The 26083-nt window shown below is 40.5% G+C and overlaps 2 protein-coding genes across 2 annotated transcripts; both read left to right on the top strand.

Annotated features, from left to right (window-relative positions):
• Positions 1-795: 795 nt before the first annotated feature.
• On the top strand, positions 796-10418 carry LOC104111699 (uncharacterized). The gene is made up of 12 exons (XM_009621451.4): positions 796-1039; positions 1248-1363; positions 3091-3120; positions 3225-3361; positions 4547-4726; positions 4815-4878; positions 4982-5089; positions 6471-6624; positions 7299-7388; positions 7730-7785; positions 9241-9298; positions 9862-10418. Exons 1-12 carry the CDS (start codon positions 958-960, stop codon positions 10035-10037), a joined length of 1251 nt encoding a protein of 416 aa, XP_009619746.1. The 5' UTR covers positions 796-957; the 3' UTR covers positions 10038-10418.
• A 12482-nt stretch (positions 10419-22900) lies between these two features.
• On the top strand, positions 22901-25299 carry LOC104111700 (cytochrome c-like). The gene is made up of 3 exons (XM_009621452.4): positions 22901-23239; positions 24625-24758; positions 24992-25299. The coding sequence occupies exons 1-3, from the start codon at positions 23128-23130 to the stop codon at positions 25082-25084; spliced, it is 339 nt and encodes a 112-aa protein (XP_009619747.1). The 5' UTR covers positions 22901-23127; the 3' UTR covers positions 25085-25299.
• The last annotated feature ends 784 nt before the right edge of the window (positions 25300-26083 follow it).

The following is a 26083-nucleotide window of genomic DNA, read 5'->3' as shown; positions in this document are numbered from 1 at the left end:
AAATATAGACATTCACCTTAAGTATAATTCTATTTATTACAGATATCTTGATGTATATGTTGATGTAAATTAATTGCAATCGTATATATGGTATAATGAGTGTAGAATAATGATATATGGTATAATGCTAGTATAATAATAGTATTTTGATGTTTCAGCCTTTTAGATGCGCTTTTATGTAAGTTAATTTCTAGTACTATACACAAAATAGAAGTGAGGACTATAACTACCGCTGAATTTAGAAGTGAAAACCCCACATTTGGAGTACAATGATATAGAGAAAGATTAAAAACAATCAAAACTAATCCCTTGATTTGTGGGTAGTGATTTAAAACATATTGTCCAATCACGTTAAATTTTTGAAAACATGTATGTAATACCAGTAAATAAATATTTTTTTTTGGAATAAACCAAATATGCTATTGTTTAAATAACTAATTTCAAATAGGTGAGCTATAGTGTAATAACTAAAAACCCCTTTAAAAACCGCAAGTTCAATGATCCTGAGTCCTGACTGAAATTTTCAGAGCAGTGGAACATACTAGGAAGTGCACAGATAGCCCTTCTTAGGTACAGTCATTTTTAGGTATGCTATTTAGGGATTAATCGATATTTATTTTTGTCCTAAAATTTTAAACTAAAAATTTTAATTTCAGGACAACTTAAGATATTTTTATTCGAAAAACTGAAATTTAAGACGTAATGACTAATTTTTCCGATACTACGCTATCGGTCCATGAAGTTGGGCCATTTCTAGTCACTGTTTCAAGCCTAAAACAGCTCAAGCCCAATATAGATGACCGCTGGTTTAGCTGCAGCTCTCTTCCTCTTCTTCCCTTCATGTGTCTTTGCCGCCTCCTCGTCCCGCAAATTTTCTCTGCGCATACCTTCTAAGTGCGGTTTTTTTGGAATAAAATCCACAGTGAAAGTGAATAGGAACAAACAAAGAAGAAAAATATGCCTCGTACTACCACTTTGGAGTGCCCTGGTTGCCCTCCTCTTAGAGCTTTAACTTTTGACATTCTTGGATTAATCAAAGGTAAACCCATTTCAGCTTTAAATTTCTATCTTTGGATAAAGTTTGAATCCTTTTTTTCCTTTAACTAGCCTACTATCTTGCCTCTCTTTTTTTTCCCCTAGAAAAATGGATTTTTGTCTATTTTGTTTGAATTAAAACTGACCCTCTTTAGCTTAGAATTAGTGGTGCCAATAAGTAGTTATTTTCTTACGAATCTTTTTTGGTGTAGTCATTGAAGGTAAGGGTGAGCAAAAGGAAGCTCCTAAGGTGGTGGAGAGATGGGGGGAGCCTGATGCTTCCAGGTGTGTGCTTGCCACGTCAATTGTTGACCGTGAATTTGACCCTGTAAGTTGTCTCTATGTACTTTGCTACATTATTTATGTGCTATACTGTTGTGCCTGTGTGCTAACTTTTGATTTAGTGTGTTTTCTTTTTCCTCCATTGTTTATCAATGTTTTGTGTATGCAGTGTGTTTCTGTGTTTTCTACATGCATGATTGAAGGTATAGGTTGAAGGGTTAGCACTTAGCCGGTTAGGTGGATACTTTTCGTGATTGAGAGTTGGTTTTGTGGGTGAGGTTATAGCATAGCAGCTGATTGAAGAATCACGTGTGTTGTTTGGAGCTGTGCATTTAGTCCTATATCAGTTCTTAATCTGAATTCACAAAAGGGTAAAAGAAAAATGGTTTGATTGTGGAACTTTAGAAGTCTAGAAGCTACTCTGATAATAGGAAGAAAGTTAGGCCGAACGGTATTTTCTTTTGTTAGCTGATATGGATGGATTCGTTCTTTTTTGACATGTAAGGTTAGCATTTTATACATGATTGACCAGCAACAAGGTTATGCTGGAATATTGAACCAATTACAAGCTTCTGTTAGTTATAACAGAGTATATAAGGAGTTAAAAATGAGTAACATTTGCATTTGCCATGCTGTCCAAGAAGATAGCAAAAGTATGCAAATGAACTTAAGACTAAGTATATTTTCTTGTTTGTCTTCTGAAATTCTGGCATTCCTCTCTTGCCAGGTAGTCCACCAAATAGCTGCCGGGATGGCATACCATAATCTTGTGTGAGTACCTATCAGTCTTCTGATAATCTACCCCTGTAGAAGTTCCAAAAGAGTTCTAGGCATAGCCCATTTGTGTCCCAGAAGAGTGAGAAGCATGTCCAGCAGCTGGGCAGTGATCCTAGAATGCAAAAATAAGCTCTTTACATGACCAATCCCCTTTCTCTGTATGTAGCACTAAGTGCGGCAAGCATTTCTTCCCACCAACCAAATGAAGCTTTGGATCTTGTATGGTCCAGGACTTCTGTGAACTTGTTTCCAAGGCCAAGATGTGGCTGTGATAGGGTGTCATGAGAAATGGAGTAGCATGATTTAACAGGAAAAAACTCCTCCTTTTGTACCCTTCCAGCAGACGCACTCTTTTTGTTAGGACAAATGCACATGGTTCCTATCTCTTGTAGCAATAAGCATACCCTATCCAAATGCCAATCATTGCAATTCCTTCAAAAACCAAAATTCCACCCATGAATTAAGTAATAATCAGCAACAATAGCTTCTGGATGGGTTCTTTCTTTTAATTTGCAACTTTGGACTTCTGCTCTGAGCTAGTTAACAGGATAATAATTCATGTCATTAACTCAAAAAAAGAAAAGGATCGTTTTTGGGGGTAGAAAAGAAGTAGAAATAATTCCATTCTTTACCTGGTTCAACCATGTTAGAGACTTGAGTAAGTTCAAGTGACAGCTCGGCCGAAAATCAGTTATGTGCTTTATGTAAACATGTATTTGGTTATGCAAGTTAAACGCCCCTTGAGGCGTATAATTACTTCATACTGGCATGATGCAATGAATCATCTTGTTTAATTTTTTTGATAAGTAGAATCATCTTGTTTTGGCGGTCAAATTGTGCAAGGATGCCGTAAAAGATTTCTTTTAATTTCTAATCAGTTTAGATGCAGTAAAGGTATTACTTAGAAGTTAGAACTGATTTGGAGAATATTGGATATTTATCTTCAATTGCCTGTGATGTAGTCTGAGTGTTATCCTCTTTCCATTTTTTTTGCAGCTACTAGGTGTAGCAAGGAAAAATGGCTCGGTGAGGCTTTATCTTTGATCAAAATCGAGATAATATGAACTTGTCAAGTTTTCTCGAGTATTGAGCCTTATTTGTGCATCCTTTACTACATTTATACTGTACAGATTGACGTGCTTAGTCCTGTCAATGGAGATGTTCGTGCCTCCATTTCAAATGGAAGTCAAAATGAAACAAGATCTGAAGATAATTCTCTAGTTGGCTTACATCTATTTGGAAAAGAGAGATTGGACTCATCATCGAGGTATTGTCTTAGACCTGCTTTAGAGAGTACAAGTATGAAATATCTGATCACCCAGGTTAGCTCATGGAGTAAGCAACTTGTAGAAGTAAATGCATTCTCAGACTTGGATACAGAACATATTGCTCAATAGCTTGGTCCTTCTCTTTAGCAATCCAAATATTTAAATATGTATTTCTCCTGCGCTTAATTTGTGTGGAAAGAAGATTACCTTCTGATCGAATGTGTAATTGACACGTGAATTGGCAAAAGATATTCATGGAGTTGTTTGGCGTGCGGATGGAATGACGTTGGGTTATGTTTTCCACATATCCTAATGACTAATGAGGAATATACCTTTGTCATTCTCTTTAAGTTGTAAATTTTATCTGCTATAAATAAAGTGTGTGCCAACCTTCGAGGCCGGGGCTCAAATCCTGGCAAAGACAAAAGTACTAGGTGATTTCTTCCCATCTGCCTAAAGTAGAGTTACCCGGTACCTTGGTCGGAGGTAGCTGGTACCTGGTACTTGTGGAATAGTCAAGGTGCGCACATATTGGCCTGAACACCACCTTCGGAAAAAAAATCTATTGTAAATATGAGGCAGAGGGATAAGAGTAATATGCGACATGTTATTCTTGGCTTAATCTGGACCGATGCTATTTCTACTTCTGATGTTAGCTTGTGTTAGCAAGACCCTTATCTGTTAACCAGGTGTAAAACATGAACTAAATGTGTATTTTTTGGTGTCCCACATGATATGAAGGCCAAACATGAACTCAACATGGGATAAGAGTTAATCGCCTCTTATCCCATTTGCTATCCATGAACTGCGCAGCCTCTTATGAATATCCTTATACAAATGTAATTATAAACTTCTGGCCTGTACCCAATAGGTGAAGATTGGAATAATTGATGGTCACTAGATTATCATTTCATATCCCATAATATCCAAAGTCAACATCATCTAGGATGATGATTAAAATTTAAAACAATATAGTGTTTGAAATGAGTTATTAACTACTGGTAAGTAACTATCATTGCAAGTGGTGTGCTTGCTCTGTGTTGGCCTGCATGTGGATTGAAGATTAAGATTGCCTCAGACATGTGGCATCATTTTTGAGGAATCTCACTCAGAGGAAGTCAGGCTTGTTTCTGAAAGTTTTTCTTCTTAATTTTATATTTATATATTTTCTTATACATTTATAGGTCATGTACCCTGCTTACATGCACAAGAAAAGGACAAGCAAGCATGAAGTGTGTTAAAATGTCAAAGTCACTTGAAGATTCTGGTAGTGAAGGTACTCAAACAACATGGAATGTTTGTGGTTCAGGCAGTATTTTGTGCTCTAAGGTAGATGCAGATGAAAACTATGCATTGTTTGGTGGGTGAGTAATCGTAAATATAGGGTTTTGGAAGATAAAATTCATGATGGAAATAGCGTGTTAGTTAATGACTTCTTCTTTGATATATCAGGAAGGGTGTTGAGGTTAACGTCTGGGATCTAAACCAATGCGCTAAAGTTTGGACTGCGAAATCTGTGAGTTTCACCATCTTTCTCTTTAGAATTTCTGGGTGTAACAAACAATTGATTGGCTTTTTGATATACTTCATGAATTTGACGTGTTGTTTTCTTGTTCCAGCCACCAAAAAATAGCCTTGACATATTCACCCCAACTTGGTTTACATCTGCAACTTTCTTGTGCAAAGATGACCACCGCAAATTTGTTGCAGGCACTAATAGTCACCAGGTATTTTTTTTCCTTGTCAAATTTTTCTCGTTAGCTCCATTAAGTGTGTGCTTTTCATTTGTATCATGAAGGAAAGTTTGATGCAACAGCTTCACAAGCGGTCTTGCCAGGAAGGACTTCATGTGGTTTATCTTATAGCTGTCTTTCGACTAACACATCTAGGCATTCTCAGGCATTTTTGAGGCTGCCAAAAGACAACCTCTAGGGCCACTTCCTTCTTGGAGTGGGTGGGGGCGGGGGGGAGTGAGGTAATGGAAAGGGGAGAGGGAGAGATAGGTCCCAGAAATAATCCGACAAGGGTGCCAAATGGGTGGGCTGATTCTAGTCTTAGACGGGTTAATAACTTTTTGGCTCTCAAAAGTCGGTGATTTCCGCTCCTAGGGCTTAGTCAAGGGGCAAAGGTTGAGGAACTTGTGACTTAGGTCACAGCTTTGAGCTCTGCTTCATGCAAACTAAGCCTAATATGTAAGTGGAGAAGGGTAGACGGGCGGGCCCATTATCCCCGAGTTTTGAAGGGTGCGGTTGGTCCTAAGGGTCTGCCCCAAACGGATGTCAGTCATAAAAAAAAGTAGGTGATTCTCCAACATGCCAGATATTTTAGGCTGGTCAACATCAGTGCTGAAATGGATTTGACAAGCTTAGCTGTCCGTCTAAACCATTTTCTGTCCTTCCTTTGTCCTCTTCCTAGAATGCTGCTACTTTTTTTCATTCTCTCCCCCCCCCCCCCCCCAAGCCAACTATTGTACTGCTTCATTACCCGACTCCAACCACCACCCTCTATTATATTATTAACTACTGAGACCCTAATTATAGCCTATACTAGTCTATTGAAATCTATATCAATTGGAAGGAAGTCTCCATAGGTGGATTGCTCTGTGAATCTGCCAAAATACAAGAGCTCAGCTAGTCATGCATTTCAGCCACACACCCTCCCCTCACAAATCCTGCTTCAGTATCCCCTAGGAGTTCTCTGGTTGCAGAGATATACCGGGACTGAATTTCTTCAGATTCCGCAATGCAGTACCATCTTTTTATGCCAGTGTGCTTTTCTATTCCTTTCACTGTGGAGAAACAGCAGATATTCTGTTGTTGGTGCTTCTCGAAGTTTTATTGGAGAGAAGCCTCTTGTTTTATTGTAATTGTTTTTTGGTTTAAATAGCATAGATTGCTTTCAGCCTATTAAATACACTAAAGTTGATCCAGATCAGATCCACATATACACCCATTCTGCCTACTGTTAAACCTGCAGCGTGTAATTGGACATAGATGCACTTAAAGTTGTATTTTAAGCTGGTTCTTTCATGTCTGTAAATTTGTTGCTGATTTACCTATTAAATTTTTTTGGTGCTGATATATACTGTACGGACTGGGTAACTTGTAGGTGCGTCTTTATGATATTGCTGCTCAGAGAAGGCCTGTTATTTCATTTGATTTTCGCGAGACCCCTATTAAAGCTGTGGCTGAGGATATAGATGGACAGACAATATACATAGGAAACGGGTCAGGCGATCTTGCTTCTATTGATATACGCACAGGTAAATGGTTGTCGCAGTGTAGTGATCATTGTTTATGTTGTCATTAGACATAATCTTCATATACATCTTTGCCATTTAAGTAGATAATATTTTATTATTGTGGAAGAAGAGTGCATTGGAAAGGGCAAGATATCCTTAAACCAGTATTCAGTTTTTCCAAAATTATTGAGGATATTGCTAGACCAATTTTATGGTTGTGCATGTTCTTCTCCACATTTTTGTTATCCAAGTCTAAGTGTGTTCTGTTATTTGGTTCTGGCACGGAACTGATATCGTTTGTAGAAAGTAAGACAACGGATTTACGTGGCAAACATAATACATTTGTTCAAACTTGTGTTTCTTCTACACTGATAAAAGGTTTTATGTTTAAGTTGGCCACTGTACTTTGCATTTATTTTGTCTAATGCGTAAGAACGTTGTGACTTCAGTTTCAGAAACGCATTTGCACACAGACAAAGGTGTTCTTTAATGGTATTCTGTGTCGACCTGTTGATTTCTGCTTTTGTTTTAATAGCTTGAACTTCCTTTTCTGTTGACATGATTCTTGTTGTTTATGATAATTAACTCGTCAGTCTAGGAATACAATTTGCTCTCTCAATCGCGATTCTGATGTCTAGACTCATTTAATTCACATATTGTGTGTCTCACAATTGAGTGCATCCTTTTTGTTTCAGGAAAACTTTTGGGATCCTTCTTGGGGAAATGTTCTGGAAGTATAAGATCTATAGTTAGGCATCCAGAGCTGCCGATGATAGCCTCATGTGGTGAGTATTTGAAATCGCAGATAACTTCTTTATAAACCAGTTATAGCATTGGTCCATGGTCCTTGTATATACAACATTTTTTATCTGGATACATGATTACTTGTTGATGGAAGCTACTGCCTGGGAACACAGATATTGTCCTAAAGTCATGTTGGCTCCGCATTTGCTGAATGCAAGATATAATCTCATAATAGAAAGTATGAAGCTTGTAAAACCTTGTCTGTTACATTGTTTAAGAACTGGAAGCGTGGAAAACACATGCCTCTTTATAGAAGTGCTATTGTTTCTTCTAACTCTTGTTCCTCATAAGTTATTCACGTAACAAAGTTACTTTTGACTAGGATTGGACAGCTACTTACGCATTTGGGATGTCAAGTCACGGCAACTTCTCTCTGCGGTATGTTATTTGTCTATGTTACAGCTTTTATAAGAAATGAGTGGACAATTCAATAGATAGACAGCTATATTTTGGCTGAGCTACTGCTTATCCCCCCCCCAAACCCCAAACACACACACACACACACACACAATGAGTGGCTGTTGACTGCTCTCCTTTTGCTCTTCATATTAGTGCATTGCAACATTTTAGAACTGACTCTCAAATTTGGCTTGATGTCTCTTTGGGCTGTTTTAGCTCTTAGGACTATCGAGTTAAAAAGTCAAGTCTCTAGAAGTACAGAATACAAGTTCCATCCTATCACATTAGATTAGATTGGAACTGAGTTTTTGTACGATTTCTTGATACGGAAACTGTCACTTTTGTAAGGATCCTGTGTTACTCACTGCAGAATCGTTGTGTTTCTTTTGTTTCAATAAAATGTTCACTTATCTATCAGCAGAAAGTGTCTTCTTGAAACACTAATTTTTTATGTCCTTTATTTATTGGACAATCTACTTCCCATTATTCATCAGGGCTCTTTTGATAAGCTTTTTGTTTAGAATTCCTCAAAAACTTTGTATGTTTCGGCAAATTGAATTGTTGTCTTTGAACACTCACTTTCACCTGATATATTATCGTCCTTCGACTTCGAAGTTGTTAAAGTTAAAAGCTTTCCTCAGTTAGCATTCCAATTCGACCAAGTCATACTGGATTAGTAAACAATGGTTCTAGTGTCTCATATTCTGACTATAAAGATAATTGGTAATGTTTCTAAAAGAAGAGGTTATTACTTAAGAAAGAAACCCTTTCTGGCTTTCACCTTTTTGTTTCCTGCCTTTTTGGTTGACATAATAGTTTGTCTTACATTATGGGTCTAGATGTGGTCCTGTTCTGCCGCCTAATGATAAATTTTTGCTGTCAGATGCTATCTTGCTTTAACAGAGCTACTTCTTCCCTGTTACGTGTTACAAAATAGTTAGCTGGTTTGATCAAAGAGATTCAAGTTTAACATGTGCTGCTTACCCATCATTAGCACCATGTAGCATGTACTGTAGGTCAGATCAAGAGTGTGGCATGCCATAAATATTCGTAAGCATGCGTATATGCAGAAATACTACTAATGCGAGAATTTGCGTACTCCTAATTGTAAAAGCAAAATCTTTGGCTGTAACAACAGATAATGAAATGATAGTTTATTGTCCATGGTACATAACATTGGGGGATTAATTTGGGTATAAAACAATCTCCACCTCTGTCAAAGCACAGCGTGTCCGAAGCCCGGATAAAAAGTAGGGTTGCAATAGATCGACAGTGTAGAAATAGGTAAACTATGAACAAAGGATTCATATAGCCAAACCTTAACTAATTTGGGATTTAGGCATAGCTGATGAATTATGAACATGCATCTTTTATTTATATTAAATCAGTACAAGACAGAGATTCTCAAGTACTTAAACTGGAATTTGGATGCAGGTTTTCTTGAAGCAGCATCTTAGCAGTGTTGTTTTTGATTCAAAATTTTCTGCGAGAGGTAAGCTTTTCTTTCTACTTCTCCTAGCTCTTCGGTGATAATACCTTGGTCTGTATGACTGTATCTGTGTCCAGATAGTACTAAATATTCTCTTTCTTAAGACATCAACAAATTTTCTTCAACCTGGATTTCCGTCTTTCTTGTTCTTATGTTTCCCGTCTGACTTGTGGAATATAATTTTCTTTATACGGTCCAGTACAGTAAATCCTTTTAGAATTTAGTATAGGAATTTGTCAGGAGAAATGGAGACAGAGAATGAAGTTATCATTTTTATATATTCTGGGTAGTGCCCCATACCATACTAGCAGGCTTATGAGCTTATTTGGAATTCTTTGGTCGATTTTGTGCACTACTTTTCTCTTGGTTGCCCTAAGAGTTCTTTGATTGTTTTTGTCCATGGGTTTTTCCCCCTTAGTTTAATAGATTCTACCAATTACCAAGACTATTTTCTACCTAGCTTTTTCGTCTGATCCACATACCTTCCCCTCCGCTTCTTGTTTGCCTTTGCTTTTCCTTAAGATCTGACTATCCTAACAAGTAGATGTGTCATTATGCTTGTTCAGAAGCTCAGGTACCTCCTCAGCAACAAGATCCAGATGAAACATTACAGATGGAAGAGGAGGAAGAGAAGCCGGTTAAAAGGAAGAAGGCATCAAAAGAACACAGCGGAAGCAAGAAACCAAAGACCAAGAAAAAGAGTAAAAGGTCAAAAGGAGACAGTCGCGATGCTGCTGCATAATCAGTTTGCTTCCTGGAATCCCCAAAGTCTTGATGACATGTTACGCCACCAGTTAAGCTAAAGGACCGTAGCATACACCAGAACGCGGTGATTGTCCGTGAGAATCCGTGACCTGGTTGCATTTGTATGTGCAAGTAGAAAGAACACACAAACTTGAGTGGGTGTTTGCTGAATGTAAGCGCTGGCTTGTGTTTCAGGAGGGTTTTTTTGTGTTTTATTTTTTCCGGAAAAAAAAGAGGCAGGCTGAAGTTAGTACCTGATCATCTTGTTTAGTCTTTGTAATGCTAGATTATACAGATGACGAAATATTATGGATTCCCATTTCGAAAGGCATTTTTGGAAGAGTTTTTCTATTTTATAAAGACAATTGAGTTGGTTAAAGGTGGCTCTGGCATGTGCTTTATTCAAGTTAAACACCAATCTTTTGAGATTAAACAAATATTTGAAAAAGGCCCTGTACTTTTACGACCACAATAGAATTACTTGGTTTTCCTTAGATTGTACAAGAAAGTTGAAAATTGGCAAGGGCCTATCATTCTTCTTCTTTTTCCTTTTTTTCCCCCTTCTTTCAGGCATATTGATTTTTCATATACATTGGAAATGATATTCTTTTGTTTTTGTTCCTGCTTGAGTAAACAAAAATAATTGTACTAGAACTAAAAAAAAGCTAGAGAATTATTTTGTTGATGTTTCATAGGGACCTGAAGGTATACAATTCACAAAAAGCTCGAAAATACATTAGGTGCATGCTCTCTTTTTTCTCCCTAAAACTATCAATTTCGCATATCCATTTAGCAATTATTTTGAAAAGTATAAAACAAACGTTGGCATTTTCTCTTACGAAGAATATTCTAAGAGATCCATTCCAAATAGACAAAAATCAATTAGGGGCTTAAAGAAAAGAGAGAAACGGAAAAGGAGACAAAAAACAAAGTTGGACACGGATTCTTAAGATTGAATTTTCGCCAAATTATAACGTGAAGAGAAAAAAAATAGCCATGTAATACACCTGCTCTAAACCTTTTTCTCCGTCAATGCAACCAAAATTTCCTAAGGCCACCAACAGTCTCCTCTTTTTCTTTCATTTTCAGTAAAGTAAGTACAAAAACAAAAAAAAAATCCTTTCCTTAACTTAAAAATAACTAAAATATTTTTATTTTATCCTTAATAATAATTTTTAATAATTACATAAATACTAGTTTAACATGTTTAAGATTACAAGTTATCCAATAATTTGTATATACTAATTGTTTACCCTCAAAATCGGATAACAATTGAATTTGTAAGTGGTTTTAAGGATACGCGGATTAACTAGATACAAAATGATAAATTAAGTTGCAATTGAAATAAACAATGATAAAGTAAATTCAAACCACACGAATTGGACAGTTTCAATCTCGGAAGGTTAGCCACCCTCGAGCCAGATGCACTTTGATCAATATCACGATACAGAAGAACACGAGCTTATAGAGAAAAATAATAATGTATTGCTTTGGAATGCGTGTTACAATGTGTTAAGTGAATCATCAGACCCCCTTTATATAGTAGAGGAGTCCTACTTTAGGTACAATTCTATAAATAGGTAAAAAATCTCTTGATTTGCCGATTGCCAGTTCCTCATTGATACGTGTCGAGATTCTCGCCGCAATATCCAACCGGTCACGGATATTTCGGTTTTCTGTTATGATAACAATGTTTCTTCGAGCTCGTTCGGGGCTAGGATCGATTCCGGGATCACGAGCTCGATATTCTCGAAGGCGGTCGTTCCAACCCCGGGTTCTAGCCCGGTGAGACTTGGGGTCGATCTTCAGTCCTTTATTGTCATGTTCCGAACCTGACTTACCATGTTGTAGGCGAGCTCGATTTGACCGTATACAGATAGTCCCCTCGTTTTTTGGAGAGTAGACGTCGAGGAATGACATGAGCTTCCGGTTCTTGCTTCGATACCCCGCGACAGAAACGACAAAACAAATGAAACGTCTCGTCAGTCAAGTCTTAATGGCATTAAATGCATGTCAGTCGCCGGTCGGCCATGACTGGATGTGAACCGCCTACTGAAATACTATAAATACCTATTCCTTTGTTCATTCCAACTTTACATTCAAACCTTCTACCCTCGTACCTTTGAAATTTCAATACTTTCTAGCAGTTATACTTTGGTTATTTGAGATCTTTTGCAAGAACCCTTGTTCATTTCCATCTCTAGCTATCAAGTGTACTCCTTTAACTTCCTTTTTCCCCTCAATTTTCCTCCATTTTCAAAAAATGGCAAAAACTTCAAAAATCGTTCCCAAAAAGAAACTCACTCTACCTCGCGGCCGACTACCGAGGAGACTGTTTCGTGTACTGCTGTCGAGGAACTAGTTTCGAAACCTCCATTGAAAATGTTCGTCCCTGGAGGATGCTCGGTAACCGCCGATTTCAAGGTTGAAAAACCTTCCCCCGTACAAGGTCGGTGTAAGGAGGTCTCGAGATACGTATGCTCGATCACTGAAGAAGTTCTCCCCACAGTCAAAAAGGATTGCAATTGGGTTGACAAACACGTGGTGGTTCCCGGACCCGACGAAGACATCACCAGCCACGTCGAGGGATACTTAAGTGTTTACACTTATCCCTTTACACTGGGCCCATTGGATCCGGTCATCATCGGCTTCTGCAAAAGATACGAGGTATGCCTCGGTCAACTTCACCCCTCATTCTAGAGGATCGTGATCCTTCTTCGGTTCTTCGTGAGCAAGACCAATGGATGCCCGTTCACCGTCGACCACCTCATGTGCCTATACAGTCCCCGAATCTTTCGGGGGGACTGATCAAGCTCTCACGTCGGGTCAGTAAAGCCCCATTCTCGAGTATTAATAAAGATCGGGATCGAGGCTAGCTAGGCCATTTCGTCCGAGTGAGGACCTCGGACTTGATCCCTACCGAGCACATGCCGTTCCTCGAGAAGTGGAATATATTACGTAAGTAAAATTTCATTTTCAAAATCTTATTTTACGGTTTTTTCCTTCCTTCTCATCGGTGCTTTGTGGTGGTGCAACTGTCGCTCGAGTCCCGAATGCAGTCTCTTGACTCAAGGAGTGGGTCGAGAGCATCGTGTCACAAAGGCCATATTCCGAGCGATCATTGCGCGAACTTTTGAAGGACCGGTGAGAGGCTCATTCTCATGGTGAGATTCCTTTCCCGAGTAAGTAATATCTGGGTTCCTCTCCTGTCATTAAGTTCTCACTTGTTTCATTTCCTTTTGCAGGTTTATCTAAGGACGTCACACTGAGGCCTTCATCCGGTGGTTAGAACTTCCCCGTCGAGTTCCCTTCTCCGAGACAGGGTGATGAGAAGAAAAGAAAATAAAAAGGACTCCCAGTTTTTCGAGCTCGAAAAAGAAAAAACCAAAGAAAAGGTTGGTGCGCAAGTCCAAAGAAAGCACAAACGCTCGAGCACCATCTTCGGATTCACTCTATCGGTTAAGGGACGAATCCGAAGAAAAAGGAGAAGCCTTCGATCTGATGGCCGCATGTCATCGCAACTCGAGGGGCAAGGGGCCTCCGAACCGTAGAGAGGCGAGACCGATTTGCCTCAAGTTAGGGAGGCCAACGGGGAGGCCGTGGCCGAAGCTTCCCGGGATGTGGGCAGTGCCCCAAAGGAAGCACATGGTGTGATAGACATCACTGAGTCGCCCTTGTTCATCGAGTCCATGTATAATGAGGCTCAGACGGTGAAGGAACGTCCCATCAAGGGGCCCTACAGAGCGGACGACCCCTTCTACGGATTTTTTTATGGCATGGATTCTACCTCCACGGAGGACGCCACCGAGTTGGGTGACTTGGAGGTGCCAAAGAAAAGTCCATCTTTGGGAACAAACGAGAGTTCCTCAACCCGAAACTGATCAACCAGTTCCCAGCTCCGAGTGTGGACCCTGACCCAAAGCGATCGATCGTCATCTTCGTTCCGAAGGATGCCCATGTCCTCTTTGCCCCCGTAGGGGTGGCCAGCTACCTTCGGTGTCTGGTGACCGAGGAAGACCAAGCTAAGATGAACGAGGTAGACACGCCCTACCTGTTTAATGAAGCACAACATGCGCTAAACTGGGTAACTTCAAATATCTCTTGGTGACTGTAATTTGTACTTAGACTAATTTTTAGGTGGTTCTAACATTTCTCTTTGTGTCTGCAGGCCTCAACGCTTCATCACGAAACTTTTCTTCGATATAGGGATGAGCTGAACCAGCTTGAGGCCGAGGTCCGATGGCTCACTGAGAAGAGAAATACTTACAAACTTCTCAGCGAGCAGCGTGAATGGGAGGTTAAGAGCCTCCGAGCTGAGCTAGAGGTGGATCAGAAAAAGCATGCCGACCTGGCCGAGCAGGTAAAAATATTTGAGGTTATTGACGATGAGCTAGACTCGATGACTAATGGTTGGAATTCACAGGTCCAACAGAAGATCAATCAAATCGAGCAGCTTCGAGATGAGATGGATGCAGTTAAGGCCGAGACCGAAGAATGGAGAGGTAGAATGGATTGCCTGGCCTCAGAAAAGGAGACGGCTTGGGCGCAGCTGACTTCGGCTGAGGTCCAGCTTCGAGCGGCAAAGAAAAAGGTCGAGGTGTAGGCTAGAAAGGTTGAGGAGCTCCAGTCTTGGCTAAGTGTAGCCGTCTTTGATCGAGAAAATCTTGCCAAGGAGCTTGAAACGGCCAAGTCGGTGGTTTTGGTGGTTAAAGCCAATGCCGACGAGATGGTGGCCCAATATAATGTCGATGCCAATATTGTCGAGCATGCAAAACGACAATCCAGAAGGGAGGCTCTAGAGGAGATTCATGCTCGAGGTTTTGACTTATCGACCGAAATCGAGAGTGCTAAGGGGCTCAAATCCGAGGCCAAGAATTTGGCTTATCCCGAGGATGAAGAAGGCTCCGAGGGTTCGAGCGGATTTGAGGGTGGAGAAGACTCCGATGACCCTGGCGACGAGGCGGGCTCCGGTGAAGACCAATCCGTTTAAGTGCCTTGTACATTTTCTTTATTTTTTGTATTTTTGTACTTTTGTACTTTTTTGTCAAGGCCATTTGGCCCTTGTAAAGACTATATGTATATATAATACAAGGATTCCTTTTCCCTTCGACAATTTATGAGTTTTGTTTTCCTTCACTTTATTCTTTATGTTTGCAAAGATCGAAATGCCTTAGCATGAAATAGTTAGGTCATGTTCGGAGGTTCGAACAGACCTTGCCTTCGATATTTTTTGTTTAAGGCATGGTGGGGGTTCGATATGACCAAAACTTTTCCCTAAAGTACTTATAATGTTTTAGATTATAGTTTGTCGAGGGTAGCCTTTAGAACCAGTTAAGAAATTTTTCAAGGCCTTATATTTTATTACGGGTGTCGAACGTCTCCGAACCGTTTTAATATGACCGTAGCCTTTTAGTTCGGGTGTTGCCCAGTGGGCTTGTCACCTTGAGTTATCTGGACTTGCATAAGATAACAGTCCCCGAATGGGGATGACCGTAGCCTTTAAGGTTCGGGCGCTGCCTAATAGGTCTTGTGCCCCCGGGCTCTGATAGCTCGGGCCGACCGAGTTTGTTTCTGGACGGCAGTCCCCGAATGTGAGTGATCGTTTTAACCCGGATAAAGGTAGCCTTTGGGCTCGATACCTTTAGGGAATCAAATGTAGCAAATTCAGAAAGAAAAGAAAATTTTTAAGGGACAAGATGTTTATCCGCAAGGTAGAGACTTTCTTTTATTTCTATGCGTAATATATATGATTACACGTGCGTACAAGATTTATGTCAGGACTCGAGCAGTCTATGTGGGCACGGTTCATTCGACCGTAGGCCCTTACAGTAAATCCTATCGATCGAGCCGAGACCATTCAATCGTAAAGTTTCTTTCCTTGCTAAAGTCGTTATCCGAGGGTAATGCCCCCAGTGTTCGGGGCCGATCGTAGAGAGGCCTCAAATACTGTTGTCGTGATCTTCGATATCGGTTTGTAACCGACCTTCGATTCTATGTTAGCACTTACTGTTGCCTCGTTAAAAACCTTATCGGAAAACCCATTTTGGGACAAAATCGGTTCAAGGAAAAAAGAGTGCAACGCGTGCTTTCAGGATTAAAAATTGTATCGTTCTTTGATGGTTGCCTGCAAGTGTTAGTTCGAAATGCAAATAAGCAAAAGGAATGAATGGGGTCGTACCTTAGTAGTAGTATCACTTCAAGTGAGTTATGTTCCAGTTGTTCGGTAGTATTGCTCCGAGATTGTAAGAACCCTTTACGGTGATCTCGATAATTTGATATGGCCCTTCCCAGTTCGGCTCCAGCTTTCCTTCGTTCGGTTTTCGGGTGCTTAGTGTGACCTTTCTTAACACTGAGTCCCCGACATTGAAGTGTCAAAGGTTGGCCCTTCGATTATAATACCTCTCAATCCGCTATTTTTGGGTGGCTAATCATACAAAGGCGGCTTCACGCCTTTTATCTAATAGCTCCAGGTTCATGTTCATGGCCTCGTCGTTTGATTCCTTGGTTGCATATCGGAACCTGAGACTTGGTTCTCTGACTTCGACCGGTATTAAAGCTTTGGCGCCATAAGCCAACGAGAATGGGGTGGCCCCGATACTGGACTTTGAGGTCGTACGGTATGCCCATAGAACTTCGGACAGGATTTCCTTCCATTTTCCTTTGGCATCAGTTAACCTTTTTTTGAGGTTTTGGAGTATGATTTTGTTGGTCGATTCTGCTTGTCCGTTCCCACTGGGGTGGTAGGGTATTGATAGGATCCTTTTGATCTTATGGTCTTCGAGAAACTTGCTTGGCAATGAATTATTTTCCGTTGTTGCACACGATCTCGGCCGGCATTCCGAACCGACATATGATGTGGTCCTAGATGAAATCGATGACTTCCTTTTCCCTGACCTTCTCGTATGCATGGGCTTCCACCAATTTAGAAAAATAGTCAGTCATAAACAATATAAATTGAGCCTTACCGGGTGCCCATGAGAGGGGGCCAACAATGTCCATTCCCCACTTCATGAACGACCATGGTGACAAAATCGAATGCAGCAGCTCCCCGGGTTGATGAATCATTGGAGCATGCCTTTTACATTTATCGCATTTTTGTACGAACTCTTTCGCGTCCTTTTCCATGTCGATCCAGTAGTAGCCGACTTTGATTACCTTTCGAACCAATGATTCGGCGCCTGAATGATTTCCGCAGGTGCCTTCGTGAATTTCCCTCAAAACGTACTCGGTATCTCCTGGTCCTAGACATATCGCAAGTGGTCCATCGAATGTTCTTCTGAATAGGGTTCCGTCTTCGGACAAGCTAAATCGGGCTGCCTTCGTACGTAGGGCCCTCGATTCTTTTGGGTTCGAGGGCAGTTTTCCGGTCTTCAAATATTCTATATATTTATTTCTCCAGTCCCAAGTCAGGCTCGTTGAGTTTATCTCGGCGTGACCTTCTTCAACTACCGATCTCATGAGTTGTATGACCGCCCCCGAGTTGAACTCATCGTCCTCGACCGTCGACCCCAGGTTAGCAAGGGCACCAGCCTCACTGTTTTGGTCTCAAGGTACGTGTTGTAGAGTCCATTTCTTGAATAGATATAATGTTACCTACTAATTATCCAGGTACCTTTGCATTCGTTCCTTTCTGACATCGAATGTTCCATTAACTTGGTTCACCACAAAGAGGGAGTCGCACTTAGCTTCGATTACCTCTGCCCCAAGCTTTTGGCTAGTTCGAGACCTGCAATCATGGCCTCATACTCGACCTCATTATTAGTCAATTTTACAGTCCTAATAGATTGCCTAACTACATTTCCTGTTGGTGGCTTCAATACAATGCCAAGTACGGACCCTTTTGCATTCGAGGCACCATCCGTAAAGAGGGTCCAGATCCCCGAAGAAGTCCCCGAGTTCACCAACAACTTTCTTTCGACCTCGGGTATTAGGGTCGGCATAAAGTCGGCCACGAAGTCTGCCAAAATTTGAGATTTAATGGCGGTCCGGGGTCGATATTCAATATTGTACCCGCTGATTTCCACAGCCCATTTGGCCAATCGTCCCGAGAGCTTGGGTTTATGCATTATATTTTGCAATGGGTAAGTAGTCAGGACACATATAGGATGACATTGAAAATATGGTTTCAACTTCCTAGAGGCGCTTAGCAAAGCGAGCGCCAATTTTTCTAGGTGAGGGTACCTAGTTTCGGCCTCATCTAGAGTCCTGCTAACATAGTAAATAGGAAATTACGTACCTTGCTCTTCCCGGACCAGAACTCCACTTACCGCTATCTCCGATACAGCCAAGTACAAGTATAGTTGTTCGTCTATCTTCGGCGTATGAAGCAGCAGCGGGCTCGATAGATACCGCTTGAGTTCCTCCAAGGCCCGTTGGCACTCCGGGGTCCATGAGAAGTTATTCTTCTTCTTCAATAGTGAGAAGAATCAGTGGCTTTTATCGGAGGACCTCGAGATGAATCGCCCCAGGGCGGCTATGCGTCCAGTTAATCTTTGCACAAGCTTCACGTTGTCCACAACCGTGATATCTTCGATGGCTTTGATCTTGTCGGGGTTGATCTCGATTCCCCTGTTGGATACCATGAATCCGAGGAATTTACCTGATCCAACTCCGAACGCACACTTTTTCGGGTTCAGTTTCATATTGTATTTCTTCAGTATGCTGAAGGTTTCCTGCAAATGTTTTAAATGGGCCTCTGCTCGCAGAGACTTAACCAATATATCGTCAATATAAACCTCCATTAATTTTCCTATTTGTTCCTCAAACATCCGGTTTACTAGGCGTTGGTAAGTGGCACCAGTATTTTTTAATCCGAACGACATCACGTTATAGCAGTACGTGTCGTACTTAGTGATGAAGGAGATTTTTTCTTGATCGCCTAGGTTCATCCATATTTGGTTGTACCCGGAGTAGGCATCGAGAAAACTGAAGATCTCGTGGCCGGCCGTGGCATTGATCATGCGATCGATGTTGGGCAAAGGGAAGGAGTCCTTGGGACAAGCCTTATTCAAATCCTTATAGTCCACACACATTCTTAATTTATCCCATTTTTTAGGGACTACCACTACGCTTGCTAACCAATCCGGGTATTTAACCTCCCGAATAGACCCTATTTTAAGGAGTTTAGATACCTCGTCCTTGATGAAAGCATGGTTAACCTCGGACTGGGGTCACCTCTTTTGCTTGACCGGGTGGAACTTCGGGTCTAGGCTTAACTTGTGAGTGGTTATCAACGGCGGGATCCCTGTCATATCAAGGTGAGACCAAGCAAAACAATCTTCGTTAGCTATAAGAAATTGAATGAGTTTTTTCCTGAGCTTGGGGATTAACCCCGTGCCCAAGTGTACCTTTTGATCGGGCGAGTGTTCGGTTAGTACGACTTGTTCCAGTTCCTCGACCGTTGATTTTGTGGCATCGGAATCGTCGGGAACTATGAATTAAAGATCTGGGGAATCCGTAGTCGTCGACCTCGTCTACCCCTCGTTCCTCCGATCCGGTCAAGGCTGGTGTCGGTGACTGCTTTTTGGCCTCGTCTTTGACGATCTGATTCAGATCTTCCGAAGTTGAGTGTGTGGATACCGGGATCACCTCATCGACCGCGAACATCTCCTTGGTGGTCGATTGTTCCCCATAAACCATTTTGACTCCTCCGGGTGTTGGGAATTTCAGCACCTGGTGTAGTGTCAAGGGTATTGCCCTCATGTTGTGAATCCATGGTCTCCCGAACAGGGCGTTGTATATCATATCCCCTTCAATTCCATAGAACTTGGCTTCCTGTATGGTTTCGGTGACGTTCACCGGTAATGTTATCTCCCCTTTAGTGGTCTCGTATGCCATGTTGAACCCGTTCAGAACTCAAACCACATGTACGATTTGATCTTGTAGGCCGAGTTGTTCCACGACCCTTGATCTGATGATGTTGGCTGAGCTACCTGGATCAATTAACACACGCTTAATTTGAGATTTATTTACGAGTACCGATATTACCAGTGCATTGTTATGGGCTGCTCGATCCCCTCAGCGTCTTCATCGTTGAAAGACAAGGTTCCTTCCGGTACATAATTCCGAGTCCGTTTTTCCCTTGTGATTGATACTTTAGTGCGCTACAGCATCAGACCCTGGGGAATATCGACTCCAACGATGATCATGTTAATGACGTGCTGAGGCTATGTTAATGACGTGCTGGGGCTCTTCCTACTCGGTCTGCTTAATAGAATCCCTATTCCTGAAATGGTTCTTGACCCGATCACTCAGGAATTCTCGGAGATGCCCGTTATTGAACAGTCGACCCACCTCTTCCCTTAATTGTCGGAAGTCTTCTGTTCTGTGGCCATGAGTGCCATGATATTTGCACATTAGGTTGGGATCCCTTTGGGCTGGATCGGACTGTAAAGATCTAGGCCACTTGGTATCTTTGATGCGTCTGATGGTAGATACGATAGCAGCGACATCGACGTTAAAGTTGTACTCCGATAATCTTGGCGCTTCTTTAGGCCCGACGGGCCTGTCGAAGCTGTTTTTGCTCATAAGTCCTTGGTTACTCTAACCTTGATCACTTCTCTTTTCGTTTCTCATAGAGTTTTGTCCGGACCCACTGCTTCTTCGGTCCCCATTGTACGGCAAATACTGATCCCTGTTTGATCTCGGTTCCCGATCGATGTCTCTCTGGACTCTGTCGATGGTTCTGATAGGATACACAGACCCGAAAGGGGCCCTAAGCTGATCATCTTCGACCCTGATTTTCGATTGATACCGGTTATGGACATGGGCCCAAGTGGCAACCGGATATTCTACCAAGTTTTGTTTCAACTGTTGTGAAGCCAACGAGCTCCGAATGTTGAGTCCTTGGGTAAAAGCCTGAACGACCCAGTCATCAGCGACCGATGGCAGGTCCATCTGTTCCATTTGAAATCGGGACATGAACTCTCTGAGCATCTCATTATCCTTCTGTTTTACTTTGAAAAGGTCCGACTTCCCAGTCTCAACCTTGATAGTCCCGGTGTGTGCTTTCACGAAAGAATCTGCAAGCATAGCAAATGAGTCGATAGAATTAGGAGGTAAGTTATGATAAAATATCATAGCTTCTTTTGACAGGGTCTCTCCGAACTATTTCAACAAGACAGACTCGATCTCATCATCCTCCAAGTCGTTCCCATTGATGGCACATGTGTAGGAGGTAACATGCTCGTTTAGGTCGGTCGTTCCGTTGTACTTAGGAATCTCGGGCATATAGAACTTCTTAGGGATCGACTTTGGAGCCGCCCTCGGAGGAAAAGGTTTTTGCACGAACTTCTTGGAATCCAGGCCTTTCAATATCGGCGGTGCGCCCGGGATTTGGTCGACCCTTGAATTGTAGGTTTCTACCTTTTTGTCATTAGCTTCGATTTTCTTCTTCCCTGATTCTACCCGTTTTGTCAGTTCCTCGAGCATCTTTATGATCTCGGGATTAGTCCCCGATTCATTTTCATTCGACCTATCTGCGACCGGTTCATCCCTGCGGGTGACTTTCCGGGACGGATCGGGTTCAATTTTGCTCGGTGCGTGGTTTTGGTTCTGTAACTGAGCTATCGCCGCCTGTTGAGCCTGTAACATTTCAAAGATCATCCGCAAATTGATCCGTCCCCTCCAATGTTTTGTGTATTTTGAGCTGTCGTTCGGGCTCCACCAAGAACGCTATTCTCGGGATCGGTAGGCAGGTTTGCGTTGATAGTCACATGTGAATTAGCGTCAATCGGGTTCACGAACGGAATTCCGACAGGATCAACAAGCGGTACCTCGTCACTGGGCACTATGTTGTTATTTTCACCGTGATGGCCGGACTCATTGTCAAATGTAGGGGTGCTGATTGAGAGTTTGGCATTTTGAGCTTTAACGTGAAATTAGAGACACTTCAAAGAACAAGTGTAAAGTAGTGTGTGTTATGAAAATTTGTATCAAATAACCACTATTATCCTTAGCCCCACGGTGGGCGCCAAACTGTTTACCCTCAAAATCCGATAACAATTGAATTTGTAAGTGGTTTTAAGGATACGCGGATTAACTTTTTACAAAATGATAAATTAAGTTGCAATTGAAATAAACAATGATAAAGTAAATTCAAACCACACGAATTGGACAGTTTCAATCTCGTAAGGTTAGCCACCTTCGAGCCAGATGCACTTTGATCAATATCACGATACAGAAGAACACGAGCTTTTAAGAGAAAAATAATAATGTATTGCTTTGGAATGCGTGTTACAATGTGTTAAGTGAATCATCAGACCCCTTTTATATAGTAGAGGAGTCCTACTTTAGGTACAATTCTATAAATAGGTAAAAAATCTCTTGATTTGCCAATTGCCAGTTCCTCATTGATACGTGCCGAAAGTCTCGCCGTAATATCCGACTGGTCATAGATATTTTAATCTTCTGTTATGCTAACAATGTTTCTTCGAACTCGTTCGGGGCTAGGATCGATTTCGGGATCACGATCTCGATATTCTCGAAGGCGGTCATTCCAACCCCGAGTTCTAGCCCGACGAGACTTGGGGTCGATTTTTTGTCCTTTATTGTCATGTTCGGAACTTGACCGTACACGGTAATGAGATTCTAAGTTCGAATCCATAATGTTCAAAGTTTGGATTCATCCTCACAAGTAGCTGGTATTCCACGCATTAGTGAAAGTACGGGGAAAGTCACGCTACTGTCTTAAAGAAAAGAAATATGGCATGCCTCTCGAGAGTCGAGACTGAATTTTTGACCAAACCTTCACATAAAGGGAAAAAAAAAAAACCAAAATTAAATCGGAAAAATATTAATGGCCGTTCAAAACTGAACGAAATTGCAAAAGTAACCAGTAGGTGTCTTCCACGTTTTTAAACTATCAGACAATAAAATAAAAGGCCCAAAACTAAAATTAAAAAGAAAAAAGAAGAACCAATTCCCCTTGAAAGTTCACCACAGCCCATGCTATAAAGCCGCTTTCTTCTCCTCCTTTTCTTCTCCTCCTTTTCTTCCTTGTTATTTTCACCAAAAACCTACTGTATAAGCTTTCTCCTTCTTTTTGCTTTCTACTTTCAGAAAATCAGAAAAAGCCCCAAATTCAAAAAATGGCATCATTTGCAGAGGCACCACCGGGGAACGAAGCAGCAGGGGCAAAGATCTTTAAGACTAAGTGTGCTCAATGCCATACTGTTGAACAAGGTGCTGGTCATAAACAAGGTACACCTTCTCTTTTCCCTTTTTCCTTTTTATGTTTTTTGTAAAGATTTCTTGTTGGTTTTTTTTCCAGATCTGGCGATTATGGTTTGGTTCTTTTTATGTGATTTATGTTTATAAATTTATTGATCTGATGAATTCTTATTTTTCCTTTATTTATTTGGTGAAAAGGTCTAAACTTTGATGGGTTATTTTAGCAGATCTGCAATTACATCGGTTTTTCTGTATATATTTAGTTTTCTTTTTAATTCATTTATCTATATATAGTTTTAGTCACTTTTTTTGGGCATTATATAGAGTATTGTCTAACGTGTAGTCTGAGTTTAATGTTTTTTTTGTGATTTCTGATTATTGATTAGTTAGATCCCCAATTATAATTTAATTGTGATTTTACTTGGCAATTATTTATGAGAGGAACATTTATGAGTTCAATTGTTGCTTGTTCTTTCTATCTGCTGTTATTAGTTTTCATAATCTTGAAAGGAGTAGTATCTTAGTTTTGCAGGTGCTTTTCCGTATTTTCAGCAGCAGTTATGATAATCTTGAATTTTGATCAGCGAAAACATTATTACACTAATTGTGTCACTTCGATTATTCTGTTAGGGCTGGGTGATTGAACTTGATTTTAGAATAGCTTGAAGAAACTGCTAAGAGGTTACTCATTTGGGAGGTATCACCTCCGTAGACACTAATAGTTGAATAAGAAAATATGTTGCAAATATGCATAACTGAAAACTAGGTTGCTCGATATCCTTGATAAATATATTTCTCTCTTAACTGACAAACTCACTGATAGTTTTGGTGAAAGAAAATTGGGTTGCTCTAGTTCTTTGGTTTCATTATGGAATTAGAATTTAGAATGATTGCAGATTTCATACTGAGGTTTTTGTTAGCATAATTTACAAATACATATTTTGCGGAGACCAGTTTAATTATGTTCTCTGTGTTAATTTTGTGGTCCTTTCCCCTTTGATTTTGCCATCGATATTTCCCCAAATTTCTTTTCATATGTTGATAATAGCTGGCCATATTTACTGTTTACTTTTTCTAGCCATATATATAGATTATACACATATAATACATAAATTATGTATATATTATACCTCCATTGGCTATTTTTAGTTTAAGCAATTGGGTGCGCGGCTATTTGGGTTAATTGTGCTTAAAGCTTCCCTGAAGGTCCATGTTTACAATTATCTTTTCATATCTTGATGACTCCTTTTTTTTTTTTTTATATATTCTTTATAACCATGCTGGATTATGATAATTGTCTTAACTTCGATGTATCCCTTCTGGGTGAAGGGTGTGTGCAAAGACATGTAGAGTTCTTCTATTTGGAATTGTTTTATGAGTTCTGCTGTAACTTACAACAATATGTATTTTAACAGGACCTAATTTGAATGGACTTTTTGGAAGGCAGTCTGGAACTACTGCTGGTTACTCCTACTCTGCTGCCAATAAGAATATGGCTGTGATGTGGGAAGAAAAGACTTTGTATGATTATTTGCTCAACCCCAAGAAGGTATGGTTAAAGTTATCATTATGCTAGATTTTCTGTTTACATTACCGCTGAGTCACGGTTGTCTGATTGGCCAATCTAACTGCATAATCTTGAGCCAACCCTTGTGGAAATTGCATTTTCATTGCATGAATGTATATACATATTGTAGTTCCTTTTGTTTTCTGCTTTCTTATGTTTCCTTTCATTAGAATCCGCATTTTCCTTATTTGCAATTCTGTTGATTGTTTCTACAGTACATACCTGGAACAAAGATGGTTTTCCCTGGTTTGAAGAAGCCACAGGATCGTGCAGACCTCATTGCCTACCTGAAATCTGCTACTGCCTAAGGAATTACCGACAGAAATTTTCTATTTTGTAGTCTGATAGGCATGTTTTGCTGTGCGGATAAACCATTGATTTTTTAAAGTAATAAGTTGACCTCTTTCGGTCTAACTCATTTGTTTCCAGAACGCTGGTTCATACGAAATTTTTTGGAGAAGAGGTGAAAAAGACTTGGCAAACAATGCTAATTTTAATATCATTCTCTTATGATTATTATGTCTTTGGTGGTGTGTTGCTTTTCTTGGTCTTTTCTCTTATTCGATGCAAATTTAAAGGTATAAATGATCCACTAGGGAGGTATGCTTTTGCATAATAAGTTACAGGTATATGCATTGATGAATTATGTCTTTACAAGTAGAAGAAATGCAACATTCTGGATGAAAGAACGTTGCTCTAGTTTATTTGAGTTTTTAGGGTTTCAAGTTTTAAACCGAAATTGTCCTTCAAGTATAGGAGTAAGTGTAATTTTGTCCTTGATATTTCAGCTTCAGCTTGAACACTTATTGTCCTTCATCTTTGCTAAAATGGAGCACATATAGTCTAGTTAACAGCAAACCCAAACACATTGCATAAAACTATGAATTTTATGGCTGCAAAAGCAAAAGCGCGTGGAAAACCCAGATGAAGTTCTTCTCTAAACACAATGCGCAATGAAGGATGAGCAAACTAGTGACAATAATCAGTCCCAAAAATGGGCAAAATTAAACTATACCATCAGTTCTTATCTTAAAAGAATTATTGAATTTTTGCTTTAAAATACTTTTCTCCTTTTTGAGTTTCTCTTTCATGACTGGCCTGCAAGATAAAAAGCATGACATGTTAGCTTCGCATGTAATTAGGGATTAAGGGTGAAGAGAGAAAAATGGTGATCTAGGAAGAAGACCTCTATTTGGCTCATGTTTTTACTGTCATTTGCAGTGCACATGTGATGGGTCTCCCCTGTAAGTTACATGCGTTCTGTTTGTGCTTGGCGTTAAGTTGGTTTTATGTGCTTCATTTTAATA

This window comes from Nicotiana tomentosiformis, chromosome 3, assembly GCF_000390325.3.
Source record: "Nicotiana tomentosiformis chromosome 3, ASM39032v3, whole genome shotgun sequence".
Taxonomy (NCBI): Eukaryota; Viridiplantae; Streptophyta; class Magnoliopsida; order Solanales; family Solanaceae; genus Nicotiana; species Nicotiana tomentosiformis.
The sequence above is the reverse complement of the archived record's forward strand: the minus strand, read 5'-3'. Positions and strand labels throughout refer to the sequence as shown.